General features: G+C 42.8%; 1 protein-coding gene and 1 non-coding gene across 2 annotated transcripts; both read left to right on the forward strand.

The window, feature by feature from the left end:
• Positions 1 to 1,166: 1,166 nt before the first annotated feature.
• TRNAS-AGA (transfer RNA serine (anticodon AGA)) lies at positions 1,167 to 1,248 on the forward strand. Its single transcript has one exon. It is a non-coding gene; the product is annotated as a tRNA-Ser (tRNA).
• A 190-nt stretch (positions 1,249 to 1,438) lies between these two features.
• On the forward strand, positions 1,439 to 11,556 carry CFAP418 (cilia and flagella associated protein 418). The gene is made up of 6 exons (XM_060243472.1): positions 1,439 to 1,630; positions 3,823 to 3,922; positions 5,115 to 5,185; positions 5,809 to 5,874; positions 8,411 to 8,506; positions 9,797 to 11,556. The coding sequence occupies exons 1-6, from the start codon at positions 1,467 to 1,469 to the stop codon at positions 9,954 to 9,956; spliced, it is 657 nt and encodes a 218-aa protein (XP_060099455.1). The 5' UTR covers positions 1,439 to 1,466; the 3' UTR covers positions 9,957 to 11,556.
• Positions 11,557 to 25,074: the final 13,518 nt, after the last annotated feature.

Below are 25,074 nucleotides of genomic sequence, written 5' to 3' on the forward strand. Positions count from 1 at the left end.
ACAAAAGCCATTCAACATGTAATGGAAAGAACACTTTCAAATCCTTTAAAATAAATGTGCATACTGTTTGACTGGTTTTGATTTATTACTGTACTAGTTTGTTTCCAGCCTGTATATGTACTTCTCGCTCTTCCTCGCTCGCTTTCGCTCTGTGTTGAGCCGCGTTCATTCGGGGTATCAAAGGCAGATACTACTTGGGAAGATTCGTGTGCCTGTTCATGCTCGCGGCTAGAGGGCGCCCCTGCTGCTTGCCAGCAATGCTTGTCTGCTTCAGAACAGAAGGGAGCCCCTTGCCGGCTTGTAAAGGGAGGATTTCTAGAGCGATCGCGAAGGGCCTGTTTACAAAGCCCCCAAGGGCCAAGCAGCAACTCCCAGCCCTTGAATTCAGCAGGAGCACAGCTCCTGAACCTTTCTGAAGGTTGCCTCTCTTCCTCCCCACCTGCCTACCTTCTCCATTGAATAGTAGGTGCAGCTGCATAACAATCCCTGGATGAGCTCCACCACCTATTTTTCTACAAAACGACCCCTGGTAACTCCCATCAGTGCCGTCCAATGCACCTGGTAGAGGGGCTGTGGCTTCAAAGTTCTGCATGAAGACAGGTTCCCTCTACACTACAGGAATATCAGGGATCGTTGCGAACTGTTGCGTTCTCTTAGTTGTCTAATCTATATTTTCTCCGTTGCTCTAAATAAAGAATGCGTGTCAAATTCACCCTCAATAAAATCGATTTTGAGGTTAGTTCTATGGACCCTTGCTAGGAAAAAATCCATTAAACTCCATGGAACTGTCTTCCGGGTGGGCATGCAGAGGATTGCCCCGCACAGGTGTAAAAAAAGACGGGCGGTGAAAGGCGACTGCCGGAGACGCAAATTGGATTTCTGTGTATAACAAAACCATCATGAAATTTGTTTTCAGAATAAAACAGGAAGAAAATGTGCGCCGCTCAAGAGTATCAAAATGCAAAAGTGTGCATGACTTTTTTTGTCGTTGTTTTTAAATCCACTTTTGCTCTGTGGGAAGTTTCTTTGTAGTCTTGCTTGTAGTGAAGAACGAGCAAGATCCCTCTACCGGAGCGCATGTTACACATCTCAGCCTTTTAAAAACAGCTCGCAAGGAGCACATAGATTAAATTCAGCTACTGTATAGAATGCTTCTTAAACGTTCTGTAGTCGTGGCCGAGTGGTTAAGGCGATGGACTAGAAATCCATTGGGGTCTCCCCGCGCAGGTTCGAATCCTGCCGACTACGAAATTTTATTTTGTTTTTTCAGTTATTTTTAGTTGGCTGCTTTCGAACACTATGTGCTGTTGAAGACACCGTTATTCTCTGGGGCACTTTATTTATTAACCGGCCTTTCAGCGGGTCCGCCAGAGATGAGAGCAGAATGAAGGGGCGTGGCTAGCCTGTCATTGCCTGGCCTCTCCCCCGTCTCCTAGGCAACGGGAGGCTGCGAAAGACGGGCTAAGATGGCGGACGATCTAGACGAGCTGTTGGACGAGGTGGAGACCAAGTTTTGTCGCCTTTCCAAGTCGGATTGCCCTGACGGGGTCCGTATTCAGGGGGAGACAAAGAATCGCCCGCGAGAGCTGGAAGAAGCGGCTAAAGCTGCCTCGTCTGTAGAGAGGGCCAGGTGAGCAATGCGCATGCTCGTTCCTTTCTCCTCCACTCTAGCAGTGACTGCAAAGAGATCGCGGATCCTCTTCCCGCACGTGAACTCGAGGGCCGATGCTTGCAATTGTATTTATTTACCTCATTTATACTTCGCCCTTCTCTCCTTTCTTTCCAGCTACGCGGGCTTTTTCTTTCCCTCTCTTCTGTCGTTCGGTATAGGCCGACCCAGTTGCGGGCTGCCTACTGGACTCAGCGCCTGATGGGCTGCGCTCATTCACCTGCTCCAGGCACCTGCGCGACTTTCCCCTAAACACTCCTCCAGCTTTTGGCTTTTCCCACAAATCCCATCTGTTTTTCGGTACTGCAAGTGCGTAAGAGAGAGAACCTCTCCCACATGCCGCTGCACTTGATCTGTTCATTAATTGCATTTTTAAAACATTGCTTTTCAGCTGAAAAAAAAAGTTTTTATGACCCGGGAGGTTAAAAGGTGTTCAATGATACGTTAAAACCCATGGATAGAGCATCACAGTTACACACATGGAATCTTCCTCTTGTATGCCTGCTTTCCTGTTTCTGCAGTGACTTCCAAAAGTAGTATCTTGCAGGTGCTCAGCATTGGGAATTAGAGCACCTGTCAACTTTTAGGACTGGGAATTAGATTACCTCTCAACTTTTAGGACTGTGGCACAGTGGCAGAGCACCTGTTTGACATGCAGAAGGTCCCAGGTGTTCAGCCCCTGACACTTCCAATTAAAAGCATCAGGTCCAGTGATAAAGTAAAAGATCTCTGTCTAGAGATCCCTAGCAGTCAGAGTGGACAGTACTGGGTGTGGTAGTTTGGCCTACTGATTGCTTGATTTGATTGATTGATTCAATTTTTCTCCCACCCTTTCCGCAAATGGGCTCAGAGCAGGGTACAACATAGTCATAACAATAAAAATACATATAAGTAAGATAAGAACTATCCATATTAAAACCACATTCTCATATACAAAGATGGCAACCAAAATATCTTTATGCTAAATTCAGTGAAGCATAATTTATCAACAGCTCTTGTGGGGCCAAGTCTACATCAGCTCAGTTGCAGAGGGGGCAACAGAAGGAGACTGTTGAATAGATGAAAAGATGATGCCTGCTGCCTCATATAAAACCCTGGTAGAAGAGCTCCATCTTGCAGGCCTTGCGGAACTGCAAAAGGTCCCACAGGGGCCTGACCTCTAGGGGAAGCTCATGCCATCAGGCCGAAAATGCCCTGGCCCTAGTCAAGGCTAGTCGGACATCTTTTGGGCTGGGGATCACCAAAAAATATTGATCTGCTGAGCGAGCCCAACACTCAGTGGGGCACATATGAGGAGAGGCGGTCCCAGAGGTATGTTGGTTCCTGGCCATGCATGGCCTTAAAGGTAAGGCTGCTTTCTCTGTTTGTGCAGTCCAGGTTTTCCAGGGTGCCAACTGCTGCTGGATAACAGGCCCAGTATGGTCAGTGCAGCTACTATCAGGGAAGCTCTAAAATGCCACAACAGAAGATGCTGCCTGTTGTGCTCTCTGAACACACTCCCTATATTTCAGCATTCTTCTACAATTCCTGGAATTTTTAAATTGGCTACAACTTGGCAGCACTTTACACACCCACAATGTATAGCTATTTGTCATCACTCCCTCCCTTAGTCCCTGGGGTCAGTATAACGCACTTTAAAAAAAAGTATATCCCCATCAGTAACTGACATCTTTCTTTGCTGGGAACTGGTATGTATCTCAATGAACACTGTTATCTTTGAACAGGAAACAGGTGTTTGTAAAACATAGAGCTTGCATGGTAGACATACACCAAGGAGTTACAATTAGTTGCAGATCCTCTGGGTATGTCAGTTTCCTGCCACGTCTCATCTCCAGATGTTACAGGTGTTCTCTGATAAACAAGCGGCAGGCATGCTGCAAACTCATCTTACCACAGAAAGTGCAAATTGATCAGTGGTTTCTAGCCTCCTGGCAGTACTTCCTGTCCTCTTTTAGTCACTGAAATTTCTGCAGTCCAAAACTACCTCATATGCTTATATGGTTTTGTCCCCATGATTCCTGCGGGCTGAAAGATAGCTCTCCATCCACTATAATTGCTGGGATCATTGCTTTCCTATCTCACCCATACAGTTTCCCCCATTTCTTTTCACTTCAGAAGTTCAACAATGGTGTTTCTTTTCAATTTTCTTGTAGAGTTTCCAAAATATCAACAAAGCATGGTAATGAAGAAGAGGACTTGGATGAAATAATTAAAGATATAATTGATGGAAAGAACTTTGCCAAAAATCCTCTGGTAGGTAAAACTCTGAGAGAATGGTGGAGGTCATGGGAGGTCATTCAGAGCTATTACAAACAAAGAAAATCCTGGTAAAGGAGACTTGGGAGAGTCAAAGCTATTATGGATTTGAAAATCTGGGAATTCAGATTGATTGTGGGGCTTCTTTTTGAGCAGGATCACACAGCAATGCAGTTCCGGCTGGCTTGGCCTCGGGGCTTGGGGTGGCCTAATATACAAATGAATTCCTGCTGGGCTTTTTCTAGAAAAAAGCACCCTGTGCAAAACTATGGTGACATCAGGGAGTGTGGCCTAACATGCAAATACGTTTCTGCTGGGCTTTTTCTTAAAAAAAAGCCCTGGAAATAATAATAGGTACTGGTAGTCTTGTTTGCCTTGAGAAAATGCAGCAAATGGCTATATTACAAAAAAAATGTTCCTTTCAATTAAAAAAAATAAGGCAAAGAAGCTTGTGCTGAGTTTGATGGTGGATTTTGATTGCTTTGCAACAGACTTCATAAATGAATTTATAAATGTTTTAGTAGGGCCGGTTTCTGCTCACATTTTTCTTCTGTGTTTATGTATGTGTTTATGTAGCAACAAAAGAAACAACTGAAATACAGGGGTGGTTCCAAACTGAGAGGTGTTTGAACGTCCAGCACATTGATTCAGCACTCCTTCCAACCACTAACCATATAGAAATTGATCCTTTGCTGCTTGTGCCAGATCAAGCAAGATCAATGCAAAATAGGGATCATAGAACAAAACCTGACTCTTTCAATTTCATCTTTACTTACAGACTAGCTAATTAGCCCTGAGAGGAGGAGAGGGGAGCATTGCATTTGCAAGAACTATTCACTGCAACCAGGAGCCCAAAGTTTATATGCTTTCTTAATGCATTGCGATCACAATGCATATACAGTCCCTTGATGCATATAATGCTGCCCCTTTATCAAAGTGAACAGGTCAAGAGACCTCCATCTCACTACTGGATCGAACTGATTATGTTCTGTTCTCGTGAACCTAAGCTGCAGATGGCTGTTGAAACTGGGAAGTTTTGAGGCCTCCATACAGTGGTTAATTGTCTGCCCTTTGCCTGCTTCTCACTGCAGTAGGTTTGCAGCCTTTGTTATTTAAAAACAACAAAAAGAATAGGTGCATGGCAGTACCAATTGACATGATCAGTCCTGTCCTCTCCTCTCTTTCTTAGAAATGTATATCTAAATGTTCCACCCTCGCAGCTGAAACTAATATTACCTCCATTCATGCTCAAGGTAAGAGGTAAGTAAAGATCACACTTGTGAATAAATGCTCTGATGCATAATTTCAGTGTAATTGTACTTCCATATCAGCTGTATTGCTAGTCAACTAAACAAAATAAGCTTTAAGAAACTCAGTTTTATTACTGGGGTGCAAGATTTTAAGAATTGTGAAAACATGGAACTACTGGTTTGGATACAGATGAGCAGTTCCATAGGCACAAGGATTTCTACCAGCAGAGCACAGCTTTTCTTGACCCCCAGGAGTCCATACCTCCCCCTACCCCCAATCCTGTTTGTGGGATACAAGGGAACTGAGTAAGTTGTTTGGGAGGGCATTGTAGGTTTTTGGGGAGAGGAAAGGCAGGAAATTCTATTTTATTTACTTCATTTATACTTTGCCTTTCTTCCCAGTGGAGCACCAAAGTAGCTTACATCAGTCTCTTCTGTTTTATCTTCCCCACAACCCTGTGAGGTTGGTCGGGCTGAAAGTCTGTAACTGGCCTTACACGCATGTAAATCTGTTGATGTTAATGGGTTTAGAAAGGAGCAACTCTGCTTGGGGTTGTAGTGTTAATGATGGTGATATTTGTGTTTTTATTTCATCTTCAATACTACTTAAATTTTTCATTTTAATTCTCGTAGATGTTGCCCAGTATACCTTGGAGGAAGTACTGCACTGTATGGTATTGGAACCAATATTTCACAGAGGTAAGTTTGTTTTAATTCTGGTGATTGCACTATTAGAACTTTATGCTCTCAGACTATTGGGTTAAAATAACATTCAGTTCCCACAAAGTGCCATTCTCAGCAGAGTTACATCCATCTAAGCCTACTGAAGTCAAGGGGTTTGCTCCAGCCAGCTTTTCCACTGGTGAAAAAGCTATGGCCACCAAAAAGGCTATGCTGGAGATGGTACGATCTGGATGAACAAAACTGATGGGGGCTGTAATAAGGAGAACAACTGGGCGAGACTTAGTGAAAAAACTGGCCAGACCCAATCCGCTTTAAAGGGTGTGACTCTGCTAGGAAGGCACTGACAGTCATTTCAGCCTGTGGCAGCCGCAACGATAAAGTAATGTAGTGGCAAGGCATCTGGGAAAAGTTCTCACCATCTTCAGGATTCAATCCAGTTCTGACTTTTCACATTGCCCTGCAAGTGCCCTTAGTGCCGCTTCGTAGTAGTTTGCCAGAAATGCATAAGGACATCTCATGGGCTGACTATTTTATATAAAATATTTATATCCCACCCTCTTATCTAAAAGTTTGCAGACAGCTGCCATGAGCAAGGATGCCTAGTGGAGGAACCCACTTAAATGTAAACGTAGAAAAGGAGGCTGCCAGCTGAGCTCATAAATATTGGGGCTAAAGTAATGAGTACCGGGGAATTACACAACTTTGACCCCATCATCAACCAAAAGGGAGACTGCAACTATGAAATCAAAAGGAGATTGAGAATGGGGAAGGCAGACATGAAGGAGCTAGAAAAGATCCTTAAATGTAAGGTTGTGTTGCTGACAACCAAGATCAAATTAATTCATGCCATAGTTTTCCCCAGTATTATGTTATGGGTGTGAAAGTTGGGCAATGAAGAAAACTGACCAGAGGAAAGTAGATTTCTTTAAAATACGGTGTCAGAGAAGCATTTTATGGATACCATGAACCACCAGAAAGGCAAATTCAATTCTGAGACCCAGTTTGGTGTAGTGGTTAAGCGTTCGGAGGTTTGATTCCCCACTCCTCTACTTGCAGCTGCTGGAACGGCCTTAGGTCAGCCATAGCTCTTGCAGGAGTTGTCCTTGAAAGGGCGGCTTCTGTGAGAGCTCTCAGCCCCACCTACCTCACAGGGTGTCTGTTGTGGGGGAGGAAGGTAAAGGAGATTGTGGCCACTCTGAGATTCAGAGTATAGGGCGAGATATAAATCCAATATCATCATCATCATCAAATAAGTGAGTTCTAGATCAAACCAAGCCTGAACTCTCCCTAGAAGCTAAAATAGCTTAACTGAAATGGTGGTACTTTGGTCACATTGTGAGAAGACAAGAGTCACTGGAAAAGAATAATGTTAGGAAAAGTTGAAGGCAGCAGGAAAGGAGGAAGACTCAAGATGGATTGACTTGATCAAAAAAGCCGCAGCCTTCAGTTTGCAAGGCCTGAGAATGGCTGCTAACAATAGGGCATTTTGAAGAATGTTGATTCATAGAGTCGCTGTAAGTCAGAAGCGACTTGATGGCACTTAATGTGCACACCAATCTTGAATCGACATATGAATCAATGAAAGCTCTAATTGAAAATCATTTTATTGAGCAAAGGCACATTTTAATCAACAGAACTGAAAGTAAGGGCCTGATAACTTGTTCTGAAGGTCTGTTATATTGTTATATGTTATTTAATAAACTAATAATAATAATAATAATATTAATTGTAGTTTTTTAATATAATAGTATGAAAAAAATTAAGGGTGATCTTTCCTTGTAACAAAGAACACCATTTTAGTTAATTGTAATTTTTCTGATCCTTTCTTCAGTTGCTCAAAAAAAGAATTGAATAATATTGAATAATATGAGTAACGTGCATATTTATTGATGTTTCATTTCGGTTTCACTTCTGTGAGAGAAGAGGAGGGTGTCTCTTCCAAGACAGCACTTGCTTTCTTATAAAAATAGTTCAGAGCTTTTAGCAGTCTCTTGGTTGGTTAATCAGGGAAGATACAGAGTTAGAAGACTGTAATTCTGTTTAGGACTGCACTTTAACAGTTTTCTAATGAATAGTTCAGTGCTGTACATGTTTTATAATGTCACAATATTTCTTATGCATCACTGGTTTGGGGGGCAGGGGGTTCTGGGAAAAGAGAGAAATGAAGGAGAAATGCATGGGTGCCCCATCATGAACTTTTAAACATTTTTTGAGAATTTTGTTTCCACAAAGAGGTTTCAGAACTCTGTTCCACTGCGTTCCCCCATGGAAAAAAGCCCTGCCCATTTGTATTCAGTGAGAACCACAAGCAGAGATTGAAGATGGGGACTTTTCCTGCCTCCCTCTTCTACTGTAGCCCACAAAATGCTTCCCCTGGAGGTCAGTGCACCATGTAAGGAATTGGAATTGGGATTGGGATGGGAGAATTGGTGCAAGTAACTTCTCACCCACCCACCACCAGTAGAAATGTCCATCTGTTTGAAAGAAGCTGTTGTATTGCAGATGTGTTTCAATAAAATCTATTATATTGATCCCTTCTTCCTTTGGACAGAACTTGTGATCAACTACGTTGTACTGTATGTGACTTCCGTGTTTTAAACTATGATGACTATCAGTGGGATAAATCATGTGATTACCTCTTTTTCAGGTATGCAATTGAGATTTACATTATCTGGAAACATTGCTGTGTTCACATTGTCAGTATACTGGTAGACACACTGAATGTTTCTTGAGACTTCACAGAGTAGGGAATAGGACAGTAAGAATGGGGAGAATCTTTTAGTATTTATTTATTTAATCTCAGAGTTGGAAGGGGCCACCAGGGTCATCTAGTCCAATGCCAGTGTAGAGGCCACAACTATAATATGCAGTAAGCATCCAATTGATACTTTAAAACAACAAAGAATCCACTGCCTCACAAGAGAGACAGTTCCATTGTCAAACACATCTTGCTGACAGGAAGTTCTTCCTCAAGTTTAGATGAAATCTTCTTGGCTGTAGTTTGTATCCAGTAGTCTTAACTCCTGTCATCCAATATGGCTGAAAACATATCTGTCCCATCCCCTGCATGGCATCCCTTTAGGTATTGGAAGAGGGTAATCATATCACCTTGTGAGTGTCTCTTCTCCAATGTAGGGACTCCTAGATCGATCAACTTGTCCTAATAGGACATGGTCTTCAAACCCCTCATCGGCTTCATTGCCCTACACTATAGACTGGAAGAAACCTGAAGCAGAAAGACCCAAGATCAATGATCAAGCAGAAAGACAAAGATCAAGGCAGAATTGTATTTACTTTTTGCCAGCTGTTTTTCCTGAATATATGGAGATGATCCTGTAGGATCAAAGAGGAAGCTCTATCTCAGTGATATCAGTACTGATGCAAGGTGTTATTTATCCTGCCACGATCATCTTCAGAGATCTTGTCTGAGTGTCCTCTAAGATTTGATAGGTCATAACTAAGGATAGGGTCCTTTCTGTAGCTGCTGCCATTTATGAAGTTCCTTCCTGACGGAGACATATTTGGTGCCTTCTAGGATATCCTTGAGGTGCCAAGCAAAGCCAGTCCTGATCTTTTCTATGTAAATTTTCTTCTTCTCCTCTTTTCCTGTTGCTGCCTACCTTGTAGCTTTTGTGCTCCTCAAGGTCTAAATGTTTTAGTTGCTCTTCAGTTTGTTTTACATTTGAGTTTTATAGTGTTTTGAATGGGTTTTTTGGTAATGTTGTATTGTCTGATAGTAAGCCCTCTTGGATCCTGGATTGGGAGAAAGATGGCATAGAGCACCCACCCCACAAATGAATGAACACATTTTGACATAGAATCAGAACTGTTTTTGTGAAATGCCAGTTTACTTTATCCTATGAATATGCATGGTATTTTAACTTCCCCAACCACCACCCTGCATAAAAAATTAAAATGAGTTGTTCTTGATTGATAGGAATAACATGCCTGAATTCAGCAAACTGAGAACAAAGATGGTGAAGAAGAAAGGAACACGGGCCTATGCTTGCCAGTGCAGTTGGAGATCTATAGATGAACTAACAGACCTGAGTATGGACCGACAGCTGCGTTGGGTTTGTAGCAAACACGCTGAGTGACATCATCCTGCTAGTTCACATGGCCATTTCTGTATGAAGACCAGCTTCAGTATTCATCGGTGATAAAGCAGGCCCATGTTCTGTGCACAGAATGCTTCTCATTATTCCAAGTATAACCTGAGTACTCTGCCTGGTCTGTAGTTCCCTCATCAGCTAACCAAACTGGGTGGGATGGTCATCCAGTATCTCAGCAACCTGCACCCTTGAGAATTGGACTGACATGACTATTGACAGTGTTGTTAGGAATCATTCGACTTGTTAGTTCCCTGCACTATTATCAGTACAAGTGGAAATGAAGGTCTGTGGCCTAGGAAGCATTTCAGAAATGGAGGATGCATGAAATGAAATCTGACCAAGCTATTCCTTTGGCTGGAACGCTCTTTTCTTCCCCCTAATATGAGCATCTGAAACACTAAAAGTTTAAGCATTTGGTATATTCAGAAGAAAGCTCTGCTGACAATGGGAGAAGACGATAAAACCTTATATCTGGCATTCCGGAAGACGTGTGTTGAAATAAACAACATTTAGTAGCAGTATTAGCAGAAATGAAATGGTCTGGCATCTTGAAGGTTGCTCTGAGCAACAGCAACTATCAGCATTGCTCCAGACTTGCAAGGTAGAGTACAGCATCCCTGAGCCATGCTCTTATGCTCATGTCCCTGGAGGTAAACCTCAGTTAACACAATGGTATTTTACCTCTGAGTAAATATATGGATGGCATTGGGTTGCACCGCTATTTAGTGCTGCTTGCCCCCATCTCTTGCAGAGGGGATCACAGGGATTCAAAGGTTTGTTTGTTTGTATCAAGCATATTTATTTGTGGAAAATGGGAAGGGAAGCTGAGAGGCTGTGCCTTCCTTACCCATCTCTGCTCAAGTTTTAAGCTAACCAGACCACCATCATCCAACAATTGTTATCAGTGAACTCAAAATAAAATGATCATCATGCTCAGATTTTCTGTTTACATCTTTTTATCAAAATACTAATAAAAATAAGTAATCTTGACCTCTTTCACACACACACATGCGCCCACACCTCTTAAGGTTCCAATTTTAAAAACTTTTTACAGTTGTTGAGGTATTTAGATTTAGGAGGGTTTTTTCCTGAATATAATCCTTGTTTATATGTAATTTTCTCAGTCTGTATATGTAATACCCCATTATTTCTCAGTATTGTGGTTTTTTGGTAGCACTGGAAGCTTAAGAAAATGTGTCATGGCTTTGTTTTTGTTGAACAAATACAGAAGGTGAATAGCAAACAGGGTTTGGTTCAATGGATTTTTTTTCTGCTAACAGCAGGACTTGCCTTGTACCAGAGGGAAAGAGCTGGTATTAGTGGAACAGTACTGTGACTTAATCAACAGCAAGCCAGGCAAACAATTGACAGTTAATAACAGCATCATGACATAGTTACTTGAAAGTAAGGTCCCTTTATTTTATTTGCTTTTTGTGTCATCTGTTTAGACTCAGAGTGTAAAGTAGTCTGTGATAAGCATATTTCAAATGCATGTCAAATTGAAATATAAAAACTGTATAGAGTTAAATTGGTCACTCTCTTCTGTTTCTCTAGTACTACAATCATTAAAAGCTATATTCTTGCAGTTGTGAGTAAATGGATTTTTAAAAATTTAAAATATTTATAGCATACTTTTCTCTGGTAATGCAGGACTCAAAGGCTATAATCCTAAAGACACTTTCCTGGAAATTAGCCTCATTGAATAACATGGAACTTACTTCTGAGTAGACCTGTTTAGGATTTATACAATTAAAGTCGTTTACACAATTAAAATAACTTAGGTTAAAACCACAGATGCAAGAAATATCAAAAGCAACCCCACTGATTTTTCACAAACCCATAACTGGCTTTTAAAGACAATTAAAAGCACACCCAACAAATATAGTTCTGTAGAGTTTAAGAAACTGTGAAGAGTGGGTTTATTTCCCAGTTCCCTGGGAGGCTGTTCCATAAAACAAGAGCAACCAAGCCTCTGTGCCTTCAATGACCGAACAATTTAAACCCTCAGATGATGAGTGGAGCTCCCCTGTTGGTTCATATAGGGCTTATAAAAGCTTCCATGGCAGGGTAGAGATTGAAACCAGAGACTCTCAAATCCTTGTCCAACACTCTGAGCACTCTTCTGCAATGGCTCTTGAACTGAAAGTATAGGCACATACAAGCAGAGGTGGCAAGGTCCCTCAGGATTATTTTTCATATATTTTGGCTGCCTATTGTATTGTATTTACTAGCTCTGATCCTATCTTCATAAATAAAAAATTAAATGGCTATCTACTATGAGATTACTGTGGTAATATATGGGGATATAGTAGTAGATATAGTATATATCTACTATAGTAGATATAGTATATATGGGGGATATAGTAGATGTTTTTTTTCCTTTTTTTTGCTTAGTATTAAGTCACTGGACTGAGGCCACAAGCAAGGAGGTTAACACTTCTCTACTATTGACCCCACAGTCCTTTCTCTCAAGAACTGTTATTTGCCTAGTGTGGGGACATATATACGCATCTTTATATGCTGCCCAGTGGCTGCTGGGGTAGGCATCTCAGGAAAGCAGCATGGGGGTAGAGGTAAATATGCTTTCTTCCTCTTACACTGTGGCTCGAGAGCAGCAACAGCTATTTAGCAGCTAGGAAATCCTTCATTTCAAACAAGGCTCAGTTATAAGCTCAATTGGTGAAAATCATTCTTCTCTGACCCCCTTCCCCTGTGCAAGATACACACACAAACTCGCTGCATTATGGGGTAGTAATACTGCCTTACGTAACTGTTATTTATTAATATAGTTGTGACTTGTCTTCCCTCATGGCTCAAGGCAGCTCACAAGGCCCAATTTAAAACATACAAAAGTACAATGAATCCCCAAATATGAAGTATGCAAAGATGTTCTGAGGTATGTGAAGCACCTGGAACACTTTAAGTGTGCTATATCAGTTCTGTATTATGAGTCTAGTGCAGCAGATTTCTAATGCTCTTGGTAATATTCCCAGTTACTGAAAATTACAGGTTGTAAATGTGGACATTGTTGATTATTTCTTTCTGAGCCATCTGTTGGCAAAGCTGTTGACCAACATAATCTGCACAAAGGACTTTGTGATTCTGTTTCAATTGCCGGAGGGGAGGATCCCCCCCACAAAGGTTCCGAACAGGTAGGTCACTTACAGCTGATTTCCATTATTGCTGCACTGTGTGTTGAATTGCTGCTCCCCCCACCGCCAATCTCTCACAGCAATTTGTCTATTTTAATTATTTGTTGTGTGGGAAAAAGCTATGTTTAGGTTTGCAAACCACCCACTGGCTCTTCTAGCCTCCTACCATGGAGAAAAGAACATAACAACCATAAGCAGCATGGTCTTCTGAACAAATATCATTTTTCTTGTTTCCAGTACTAATCGGTTTTTGAATTTAATTTGTGGTTGTTGAAATGATATGGGAAAATGCTCTAGTCTAAAACATGTTCACAGTGTGAGTCAGAGTACATAGAAGGTCCCCATTCAACCCGAGATTGCCAATTAAAGGATCAAAATTTAGCAAGTGTTGAGAAAGACACTCCCAGGGCTGGATTAACAATTAGACCAGGTAGGCACTGGCCTACCCCCATGCCTTTAGGGGCCCCAGGCTGCCCCCCCCCCGGTTTTCCCCCTCCCAACCTGCACACACATCAGCAACTGAGCTGCTCTTTGCCCGACTTGCCTGGTGCAGCTGCTGCTGGTGTCACCAAGTTTGCCTCTCTCTGTCTCCCCCACAGCTTAGTAACAGGGGCTTTTAAGAAGGTGTCTGCAGGCTGCAGCGAGGGCCATGGTTGGCGGGGCAGGTGCTCCGACCCTGAGAGGATTTGCAAGGGGGCCCCCAAGGTTTTGACAGCCTAGGGGCCTCCACAGGGTTTAATCTGGCACGTGACACTCCCCCCCCCTCCCCAAAGGCCCTGCTGTTTCACTACCACTTGTACACAGCTGGATCAATCGATGGCCCTGCAGCACTGGACAGCTTTGTATCTGCAGATAAAAATTGTTTTGAGCCCCCTTTGCAGGCTCAAAATTGTAATATATTGTAATAGATCAATATATTCCACCTCTTCTATGCTATAAATTTTCGATGATGTATTTCAATCTGCTGTTCCAAATAGGATAGGAAGTGAAGATTCTTCATCTCAACTTTTACCGGAGAGTTTAACATTAATATTTTTAAATAAAATTGATGTTCCTGACTCAAAACGACAGAGGGCAGGCTTGCACTGATGTAGGTTTGTTTCAGTTTTTAGTCCTTAGACAAATCTTTTCCTTCTGTACTTTATAAAAGAAACTATGTAACTCAGAAAAGGCATGTCTCTAGTCTGAGGAATGCAAGACCATTTCATTGAACTCAGTTTCTCTCTCTCAGTACACTACATAATAGACATATGTCAGATTACAGTTTTCGCCCCATATTGATCTCAGTTTTTTGTTTAGCCTTAAGATTTATCAGTACTTGGGTGTGATTATGTTTTGTTTCCTTTCCGATAAGGATTAGAGGACGACACAGATTGCATAAACTCCCAATAAGATTCTCTTGCTATTTTAATGTTTTACAGTATGTATATGCATCTCAGTTAGTGTCACCCAATATGTCTTTAATCATGAGTTCCTGTCTTTATCCATGCCCATAATGAAAAGGGAAGTGTAATTTAAACTCAAAAGGTGAAGATCAAAGCTATGGCACTAGTGGAGATCCCATAGGGCAGAAATTAGAGACTGGCTTATTACCAAGTATTAAACCAACTCAAAAAACAAGTTTTTGAGTTACACAGAACTCTTCCAACATGTTCAAAGTGAGAATTAAAAAGTGACAGTGTTACACAGCAAGCAATGTTAGCTGTGTCTTCTGAGCAGCGGGATCGACAAGAAGAAGGCTCTTGCCACTTGTTAAATTACAAGTTTGGGGGTCATGCCAGAATTATTAGGGGTATTTTTTTAAAGCAAGCTTAAGGCCAGTGACAGCCAGCAAAGGCATCTATCCAAGAACGTACGCTTGGCATCTTTCCTTTGCTAGCAGTGCTCACTCAACAGGAGCCTTGTACAGCTGACAGTGGATAGTGCAACCACAGGTTTTAACACATTTCCTCAAATTTTGCAATGAGATGTTTACCCAAAGGTCAGAACAGGAAATCTGCCTTAAGTCACGGCTGAAGCACATGTGGCTTCTAAAACTCTACATACGAAACCATAGCACCTATGAAGATAATACAGAGGAGGAGGGGAGAATAATGTGATAAAGTGTTTGGGGTCCTAATTAGAAGCATACCAATGAACACAATAAAATACATTTGGAACATACAGACAATTCAGCATAGCTTTAGTTTCTTTTATTACATATGCAATGAGAGCCAGTTTGATGTAGTGGTTAAGTGTGCAGACTCTTATCTGGGAGAACCGGATCTAATTCCCTACTCCTTCACTTAACAGCTGCTGGAATGGCCTTGGGTCAGCCATAGCTCTGACAGAGCTTGTCCTTGAAAGGGCAGCTGCTGTGAGAGCTCTCTCAGCCCCATCTACCTCACAGAGTGTCTGTTGTGGGGGAGGAAGGTAAAGGGGATTGTAAGCCACTCTGAGATTCAGAGCAAAGGGCAGGGTATAAATCCAATATCTTATCATTTTAAAGTCTTATATACATGTGAGTATAATTTGATATACTGTGTTATAGTGCTCTTAGCATCATGCCCATGGGGTTATTTTGACTGAGCTGCTTATTGCAAAGCCTGGGAAAAGCTAAATTTCATTTACACAAAGCAATAGAATATTGCCTATGAATCTTGTCAGCAGGAATCTGAAGGGGTTGCATGAAAAAAAATCCTAATAAAATATGTTGTTCCCTTTACCATCCTACCTAAATTCCTGGTGCTACAAATCAAGCCTGACATTGCTGCTTTTCGAACTGTGTTGGCACAGTGCTCCATAAACCACTCCTTGGCTTTATTCTCCAGCGCTTTGGGTGGAGCTCTTTCTCACTGACATTTATCATAAACCAGTTTTGGTCCTTTATAAACAACCCTTCATTGTAAAAAAATGTTTCTTGTAACTGTGTCCCAGCCAGATTAGCACTGGGTAATTTCACTGCAAAGCAGACTCAAGTACTTTAGCCCAGGGGTGGCCAAACTGCAGCTCAGGAACCACATGTGGCCCTTTCACACATCGTGTGTGGCTCTCGAAGCCCCCACTGCTCTGTCAGCTGGCTTGGAGAAAGCATTTATCTCTTTAAATCACTTCGCCAAGCCAGCCAGCAGCTTGGAGAATGCATTTAAAGTTGCTTGCTTTCCACTTCCATCTCCCTCTTCCCCATCTATTTTTCCTTCCTTCCTTCCTGGTCTGAAACATCTGACGTCTATTCTATATGGCTCTTAAGTTAAGCAAGTTTGGCCACCCAGTCTAGCCTATGAAAGCATCCCATGAAACTGGAGGGTGGTTTTGAAACTAGGGTTTAGCATAACCTGTGCTTTCTTGGGAATTCATCATGAGTTCCTCAGTAAGTTGGTCAGCAATAGCAGATAAGCATCTCTGAAGTACTAGCCTGTCCACAAGCACCAGGTGAGTGTTATGTATGCTCTGGAGCAGTGTTTTTCAGTTTTCATGACCCAGGGCCCACCTTTAACACCCTGGCAGGAACATGGCAGCTACTGAGTTACAAATACATGGCAGAAAGTGCCACGCTATCATGATTGCATAACATCAGAGTCACACAAGAGGAGGGGCTCTGCCTTTGCTTTAAACCACCCCCCATGAACCCTCTCCACCTCTGAGTGACTGTACCTTGTTATCTTGTTTCTTCCCTCAGACTATTAGTAAAAAAAGAAAAGAAAAAAGAAAAAAAGAGGCAGGGGTCGGCTGGGATTGACACCAAATTCTTCTAAAAAGCAGCAGTGCCTTTCTAGGGGCTCTGTGACCACCTGAGGGTCCTAATCTATGAGCTGAAGACCACTGCTCTAGAGAACACTCTGTTTACACAGGCAACAGCAAACCCCATGTTGACCTACCAGGCACTTCAAAATGACTGCACACACCATATAGACCACACTGCTGTTGTTTTTTTAAAAAAACAAAACAGGGAGACATGTCTGTGTGGAAGAATTCCCTCAGAGCACCAATTGAAGTTAATGAAAGTGAATCCAAAACAAGATGTACATGATAGTCACTGAAATTATAGTTAACTCTGAATGGGACACGTTCTTGGGAATGTGTCTGCCAGCTGAATGAGATCTGTGCTGATCTTCTGTTTTGCTTTCTGTTACAGGTTATTTAAGCCTGAACTCTTGACATTTGGCTTTTAGCCTATGGCTTGGCAATCTGTGGGCCTGATAGGGTTGTCAGATTCCTCCCTGGCCACCAGTGTAGGGGGTGGGTGGGTAGGGTTGCCAGATCCAAAAACTCATGAGGATTTGAGAATGGAGCCTGGGGAGGACAAGAAATTCAGTGGGGTCTAATGCTATGAGTCTACCATCCAAAGCATCCATTTTCTCCAGGGGAACTGATCTCTGTAGTCTGGAGATGAGCTGTAACTGCAGGCATCCCTAGTGGCCCAATGAATCCAGGACCAGCCCAGGAGTTAGAGTTGTATGATATACCATTTTGCTGTTTGTCTGCAAACTAAAATTTTGCATTTCTTTGAAAGCCACATTGAGCTCCCAATGATGAGAAAAGCAGGATATAGATAAATAAATTCCATTTTGTGATCTTGTATATGTAGGGTAAGATAATACAACACTCTTTCATGGGCAGGACTCCCAATATACACAAGAAGCTCCCATATAAACAAGGGATTTCTTGTCCACTTAGAGTCTCTAGACCATGTTTTCCTTCTTCTGAAGCTGGGGGATGGAGTTGTCCCACTTTGAAAAGAAAAGACAACTGTAAGCAGTTTTGTGAGTACATGTGGGAATTTGAGATTGGTACCTTTAATCACAATCCAAATACAGGCTAAATTATGCTTAAAGTTCATTGGATTTAATCAGTGGATTTAAAGATTCTTAACTTGAATGTGTGGTTTGTCTTTTCTACTTTAACTCAAGTTAACTCATATGACTCCCCCACACACACATGCCAATTCAGTCAATAGTTTAATGGTGTTCTGGGCATTCAGGATTGCTCCTGAGTCAAAGGACAGAGGATCCTTCTTCACATGTATTTCATCTTTGCTCCATTCCATTTTGGTTCCAGTTCTCTGATGACAGCATGTGGTACTTGAGTGCCATGTTGTGAGGGGGGTGGGGGGGTGGGGGGTGGAGATGAGATTTATTATAATCCAGATGTGCAGAGAGTATATCCATTAATCCCTGAGCATGATGAGATGAGAAGACCATTCTTGCATTAGAGTGTGTTTTAAATAATCCCTTCAACTGACTATTAACAAGGGGTACTTTTGTAATTGCTGTGCCACTGAAGCAGACATTGTATTTTTTTAAAAAGAAAAGAAAAGAGAGAGGTCTGGATCACTCAGCCTCAGAGGCTGCTTCTTCATCAGTTACCGGGGTACAAGATGTGTGTAAGAGAGAAAAAAGCTGGGCCACTGCAATAAATCCAAAATAATCCCCTAGGAATTAGTTTTAGTTTACATTAGTGTAACTGAGAAGAGAATTCTCTTGACAATCCCACCAGAAATCCCATTAACTTCAACAAAATCCTTTAGCTATATGATACCTATTTGATTTGGATGATTTAACAAAGGAAATCTCATTCTGCAGAATGGGTACTGGTCTTGTTTTCAGAAATGGTGGGGATGGGGGTGGGGGTGAAGGCCAGAGGTTAGAGGCCAGAGACATCGCTCCCTGACCTATGATTGTCTGAAGAGTGGGTTGTTCCTGCTTCTCTCTCTCCTTTCTACCCATCACCAGCCAACCTACCTATATCTGCCTCTGTCTTCAGCTTTCTATCCCTCCCTCTCCGTGACAGTTTCTGGGAACATGTGAAGCCTCGCAGGAGGCATCTCATTTTCAATCTATTTCCTCTTTTCCTCCCTTGAAAGCCCCCATAGCCTTTCACCTTTTCCTGCTTCCATGTCTCCTTCCTACCCACCAACCAAGCTCCTTTTATCTGCCCCCGTCTTCAGTGTTCCCTCCTTCCTTTCCCCCAATATCCTCTCCCTGAGGAAACTCTGCTTGGGGCTGGCTGCCAAACAAGGCCCAGTTGCACAGAAGGAAATCTGCAAAGACTTGGGCAAGCCATCTCATTATCCCCTCCCCACACTCAGGGCCGTCTCTGCCACTGGGCAAACTAGGCAATTGCCTAGGATGCCAGCCTTCTGGGGGCACTGAATTGAGTGCCCCCCCTGTGACTCGATGACATTATTAGTGCAGGAGGGGGGGTGCCAGAAGTTAGCCCTGCTTAGGGTGTCAGACAGTCTAAGACCAGCCCTGCCCACGCTAGTTCGTCTTTCCCTGTTCTTGATACTCATCATATGGACAGAAGGCATTTAAAAGGTGTGCAGTCCCTTTACATGTGATCGCCAGAACTCCCTTCAGAGTTCAGTCGTGCTTGTCACACCCTTCTTCTGGCTCCACCACCAGAGTCCCCAGATATTTCTTGAGTCAGCCCTGGCAACCCTATTATTTATTTACTTCATTTATACCATGCCGTGTCCACAATGGGGACCCAAAGCAGTTTATAGCATTCTCCTCTCCATTTTATCCTCACAATAACCCTGCAAGGTAGGTTAGACCGAGAGTGTATGACTGGCCCACAGTCACCAAGTGAGTTTTCATGGCAGAATGGAGATTCAAACCTGGATCTCCCAAATTCTAGTCTGAAACTCTAACCGCTTTCATGCCAAGGCTGCTGTTGGGCAAGTCAGGCTTGGGCATGTCAGGCTTGAGCAAGTTATGGAGACTGAATGGTAGCAAGTTGCCGGCTGTGTGCTGCCAGGCCTGACTGTGGAGGAGTCCTTCGTCAAAGGACACAACAGCTCTGGCTCCACCCCCTTCCTCAGCCACTTATGACAGAAACCAGAAAGGCTGGCAATACAGTTGTGGTTGCCTAGCAATGGCAGCTGAGGGCATACATTTCTTAAAACTGCTTTTTCCTTTCAAAACCATAGCATTTGCCCAAAAACCAGAGCATTGCCATGTGATGTCCTGTTTGGGAGTGGGTTTTCAAAGCCCCCAGAAGCAGGGGAAACCCCACTGGGATCTGGGGGCTGGCAACCCTATATCAGATTGGGGCAGAGGAATTAATGCCCAATATTTTTCCCCAGATTTTTCTGCAAATTTGGGGCAGGTTTATAGAAAGATGTATCTTGTCTGCCCAGTCTCTGGATTTAAGTATCCACAAATGAGGCCACATTGACAATTATATATATTGATAATGTGGGGGGAGGGGGGAGAGAAACTATGTAAGTATGGTATGGGGATTTTCAGAGAAACCTCATTACTTTTTAAATATTACCTTATAATTTTTTTCTTCAGCAAATAATTTTCCAGTTTCAGAGAAATGAACAGATTGTAGACTCTTGGCAATGTATCAGAAAGGATTTTTAAATGACTGAAGTTCAGCTTGCACAGCTGCACTGGGAAGAAAAGGTCACAGATGCTCCCAATGCAGAACAATGGAAAACAGAATCTCTCCATTTATGTGTTGGTAATTATATAACTACAAGACCAGGTTAAGTATTATTTGAAGGCCAATGCCAAATACAAGCCCCTGAAGAATGTCTGATTGGGTCACAGTCAGTGTTTCCTCTAAGCTGAGTTAGTGTGAGCTAGCTCACAGTTTTTTAGCCTCCAGCTCACATATTTTTTGTCTTATCTCAGGAAAAATGGCCCCAGAGAAAACTAATTTTTGCATTTGTAATTTGGCATCACTTTAATGCCAGTAGCTCACAAAGTAGAATTTTTGCTCACATGACTCCACAGCTTTGGTCTCAGCACTGAATTTCTAAAACAAGAGGTATCAGGACTATGATACCCACCTGAATTGTAAAGTTTAGTAAAGGAAAACTCATCTGCAGATTGTGGATTGGCCTTGGTTTTCAGAAGCGGGGGAGAAAAAATAGGTCAGAGGCCAGGCAACATGTCATCTCTCTCTGATATAAAATTCCCTGAAGAACAGGGGATTTTGGTAGGAAAAACCCAGCAGGAACTCATTTGCATCTTAGGCCACACCCCATGATGTCACCACTGTTTCACATAGGGGGTTTTTGTAGAAAAAGCCCAGCAGGAATTCATTTGCATATTAGGTCACATCCCCTGATGCCTAGCCAGCTGGAACTGCGTTCCTGTGAGTTCCTGCTTTTAAAAAAACCCTCCTGAAGAATATTCCATTAATGTCTCTTATTTTTAGAAGAAAACGGCAAGGCAGGTGCTAGGGTTAGGGTTGAAAATGACTGGGCAGGTTGAAGGGTGGGGAAGGAAAAGCTAATGAATTCCAGTCTGAATATGTCTGAAGAGCCTCTCTGTATAATCCCATGTAAGTGGGGCATTGTATTTAGTGACAGGTGCACTTCTCATGTTTAAAGACACTCTCTCTATTATTTCACATGTTCCAGGGCTACCTTCAGCCCCTGGAAACAAGAGCCAAATGATTTAAGTGACCTCCTCACCCCAAATGTAGATATTGGCCACCTTCACTTTGCCTTGGTTCCCACAGGACGTTTCCACTGATGGAAAGATTTCGGCCAGTGGAGTATGACTTCTTCACGTCTCCCTTCCCACTGCAGGAATGTTCAGTCTAGAAAAGAGGAGGTTGAAGGTGGACATGATTGCTCTCTATAAGTATTTGAAGGGCTGTCACTTAAAGAAGGGCAGGGAGCTGTTCCTGTTGGCAGCAGAGGAGAGGACTCGTAATAATAGGTTTAAATTAAACATGGGAAGGTATCAGCTGGATATTAGGAAAAAGTTTTGTATAGTAAGAGTTGTTCAGCAGTGGAATGAGCTACCAAGTGAGGTGGTGAACTCCCCATCTCTGGCAATCTTTAAGCAGAGGCTGGATGAACTCTGGTCAGGGATGTGTAGGCTGATCCTGCACTCAGCAGGGGGGTGGACTAGATGGCTGTATGGTGCCTTCCAACTTTGTGATTCTATGATTCTCTACAGTAACTAGAAGAGGAGTTGACTCGCCTTCCCAATATAAGCAGCTACACTTTATATTTTCCCTCCAGGGATGCTTTTCAAGGCCAAAAGCTGGGCTTTTTTTCTAGAAAAAGAGGTGCTCTTGGTCCATATTTTGACTAAGAGAGAAAGAATTAAAATTATTACTTCTTCAAAATCTTTCTCCTCCTCCCCCTCCAGTTCCTGACAAAATAAAATGGAATCTGGTCTCAGAAAATGCAAGTAGAATCAAGTCACTGAAACTTTGTTCTGTATATGAGGATATTAGATTTGGACACACCCAAAGTAAGTTATGCAAATATACTTTAAAAATGGGAGCTGAAACATATGACTGCAGTTAAGTCAGTCCACTGTGATTTAGGTATCTGGGCAAGAAACAAACAGACAGCAACAATCTCTGGCCTTGTGAAAAGGAGACTCAGTGTGCTTTGAGTGGGCTCTGGAGACCATGTTTCTGAGTGTGTTTCTTCCAACCCCACCCACCCTGTATACAAATTGCTATTTTGTTTGGGGAGGGTTGAAGTGGGGGAGGGAGGTAGATGCATTACAGTAAACGCTGAAAATTGCTCCTTTCATTCGGGACTCTGATCCTTTACCAGTTGTAATTATACTTTGCAGTCATACTTAATAGCCAGGTGCTGAGCTCTCATCAAACCAACTCTTGTCAGAAATCTACCTAACAAAAAAGCAAAAGAAAACAGGGAATTACAGAGCCAAAGGAATTCCTTTAGACGTGGAGCACACGCCAGCCCCATTCAGTTGCTCCATAGCAATCAGTGACAAACTCTGTAATGTACTGAGTTCCGAGACATTTACTCCTCCCAAGTACTGATTACTTTCAGTCTATCAAGTATGTTTATATCCCACCATTCCCATAAGAAGTCAAGGCAGCACCTAGATGGTTCTCGTGTCCCCATTCTAGCTGGCATCCAGACTAATTTCAGCTCATTAGCTAACAAAATGGTGGTGTAAAGCAGAGTTTTTTTTCTAGAAAAGGAGGTGCTGGAACTCTGAAGAACAAAATGAAGGAGAAACACACGGGTGCCCCTCGTGAACTTTTAAACATTTTTTGAGAATTTTGTTTTCACAAAGAGGTTCTGGAACTCAGTTCTGCTGTGCTCCCCCAGAAAAAAAAAGTCCTGGTGTAAAGTGTCATCAACTTGTAGCTGACCTAGGGTGACCCCACAGGGTTTTCAGGGCAAAGGAATAACAGAGGTGCTTTGCCATTTGTGTAGTCACCCAGGACTTCCTTGGTGGTCTCCCATCCATACTAACCAGGACCTCAGCCCTGCTTAGCTTCTGTTGAGTTCAGGCTAGCCTGGGTCAGGTCAGGGTATCCAACAAAACAATCAATCGGAAATAGAACAGGCATTATTTCTTCTGTGGTTAAATGTTGCAAAAGTTCAGGCCATGTCACTTCAGGGGCTCAGCTCAAGCACTTTAAACCACAATGGTCTTTCTCCTGAGAGACTCACTCCGAATCAAATATTAATTTATTTGCAAGCTGTGTGCAAAAGCAACCCTCCTTTCACTTCCTGGCAGCCTTCTTCAGGCAAATGTCACCCCTCCCTTAGCTCTCTGTTACATCACCAGCTCTAGCGCTGACCTTTTGTTTTCTAGACTTCTCTTGAAATTTTACGGCTTAAAAGATTAATGCTGCGGACGCCACAACCTGTTAAGCAATCAAGTTCCCATTCCATTCTTCTTGTGCTTTGTCACCCGTGACAAGTGGCTGGACTACTGATGGTGGTGAAAAGCACTGTCAAGTCACAGCTGACTTACGGCAAGCCCATAGGATTTTCAAGGCAAGAGTTGTTCAGAGGTGGTTTGCCATTGCCTGGTTCTGCACAGTGACACTGGATTTGTCAACAGTCTCCCTTCCAAATTCTAACCAGTGCCAACCCTGCTTAGCTTCCTGCAAGATCTGACAAGGTAGAAGATGAGCAGTAAATTATCATACCAGGTACTACTGATGTTTTTCTCCAACTAATAGATTCAGGTGGGTAGCTGTGTTGGTCTGAAGTGGCAGAACAGAGTTTGCCAGCATCACCTTTAAGACCAATGAAGTTTTATTCATAGTATAAGCTTTCATGTGCATGCACTAGACTAGGGCACTGGCCTTCTGGGAGTGCCAAATTAGGCGCTCCCAAGTGACTCAGTAACATTATCAGTGCAGGGAGGGGCACCAGAAGTTAGCCTTGCCTAGGGTGCCAGACAATCTAGGGACAGCCTTGGTACTACACAGGGCACAGACCAGGAAAGCCTGGTTTGGGGCTCACAAACCGGGACGTCTCAAACTCAACCCCTGAGCAAAAAAGCTGCCCAAACAGACCTGGTTCAGGTCCCTGTAGCATCATTCTGAAGTGATGCAAATGCACTGCACCCCCAACACGCTTGCGTCAGTCCCGGGAGGTGTCAGGTGCCATCTTCAAAATGCCTGCATCACCTAGGTGCAAGCAAGTTAGGTGAGGCACTCATGTCACTTCTGGGTGATGCAAGCGGGATGGGGAGTGATACCCAATGCCACCAGGAAGTGGCATGCACATATGGCTGGACTGAACACCTGAACAGAACCAGACAGAAGCTCAGTGATTGTTCAGGGAAGGCGCCTTCCCTGGAACTTGGTTCGAGGTTCATAAACAGGGCAAATCTGGCCCAGACTTTGGCTCAGGTTCAGGTCTTTGCCCATCCCTAGCAATCACACCTCAGATACAGTGAAACTGAAGTTCCTTAGCCATTACATACAGAAAGGGGGGTGGGGGTTAGTTGCCAGGAAGGCCAACTAGAATCAAGGCAGAGACAGGAACAAAATTGGAAATTACCAGTCCATACACATAGGTAGAGGGTGAACAGTAAATTATCATACAGGAATAATAAGTTCAGTTTATATGGTAACTATTTGTTTGGGTTCAATTCTGGCGCAAAAACAGTGAAGGAAATAAATATGTCAACTTTGGAGATATAATTACCATATAAACTAAACTTATTCCTGTTTGATCCTGAATCTGTTAAACATCTTCCATTATGCTGTAT

The sequence above is a fragment of the Heteronotia binoei genome, chromosome 7 (assembly GCF_032191835.1).
Source record: "Heteronotia binoei isolate CCM8104 ecotype False Entrance Well chromosome 7, APGP_CSIRO_Hbin_v1, whole genome shotgun sequence".
In the NCBI taxonomy this organism is placed as follows: Eukaryota; Metazoa; Chordata; class Lepidosauria; order Squamata; family Gekkonidae; genus Heteronotia; species Heteronotia binoei.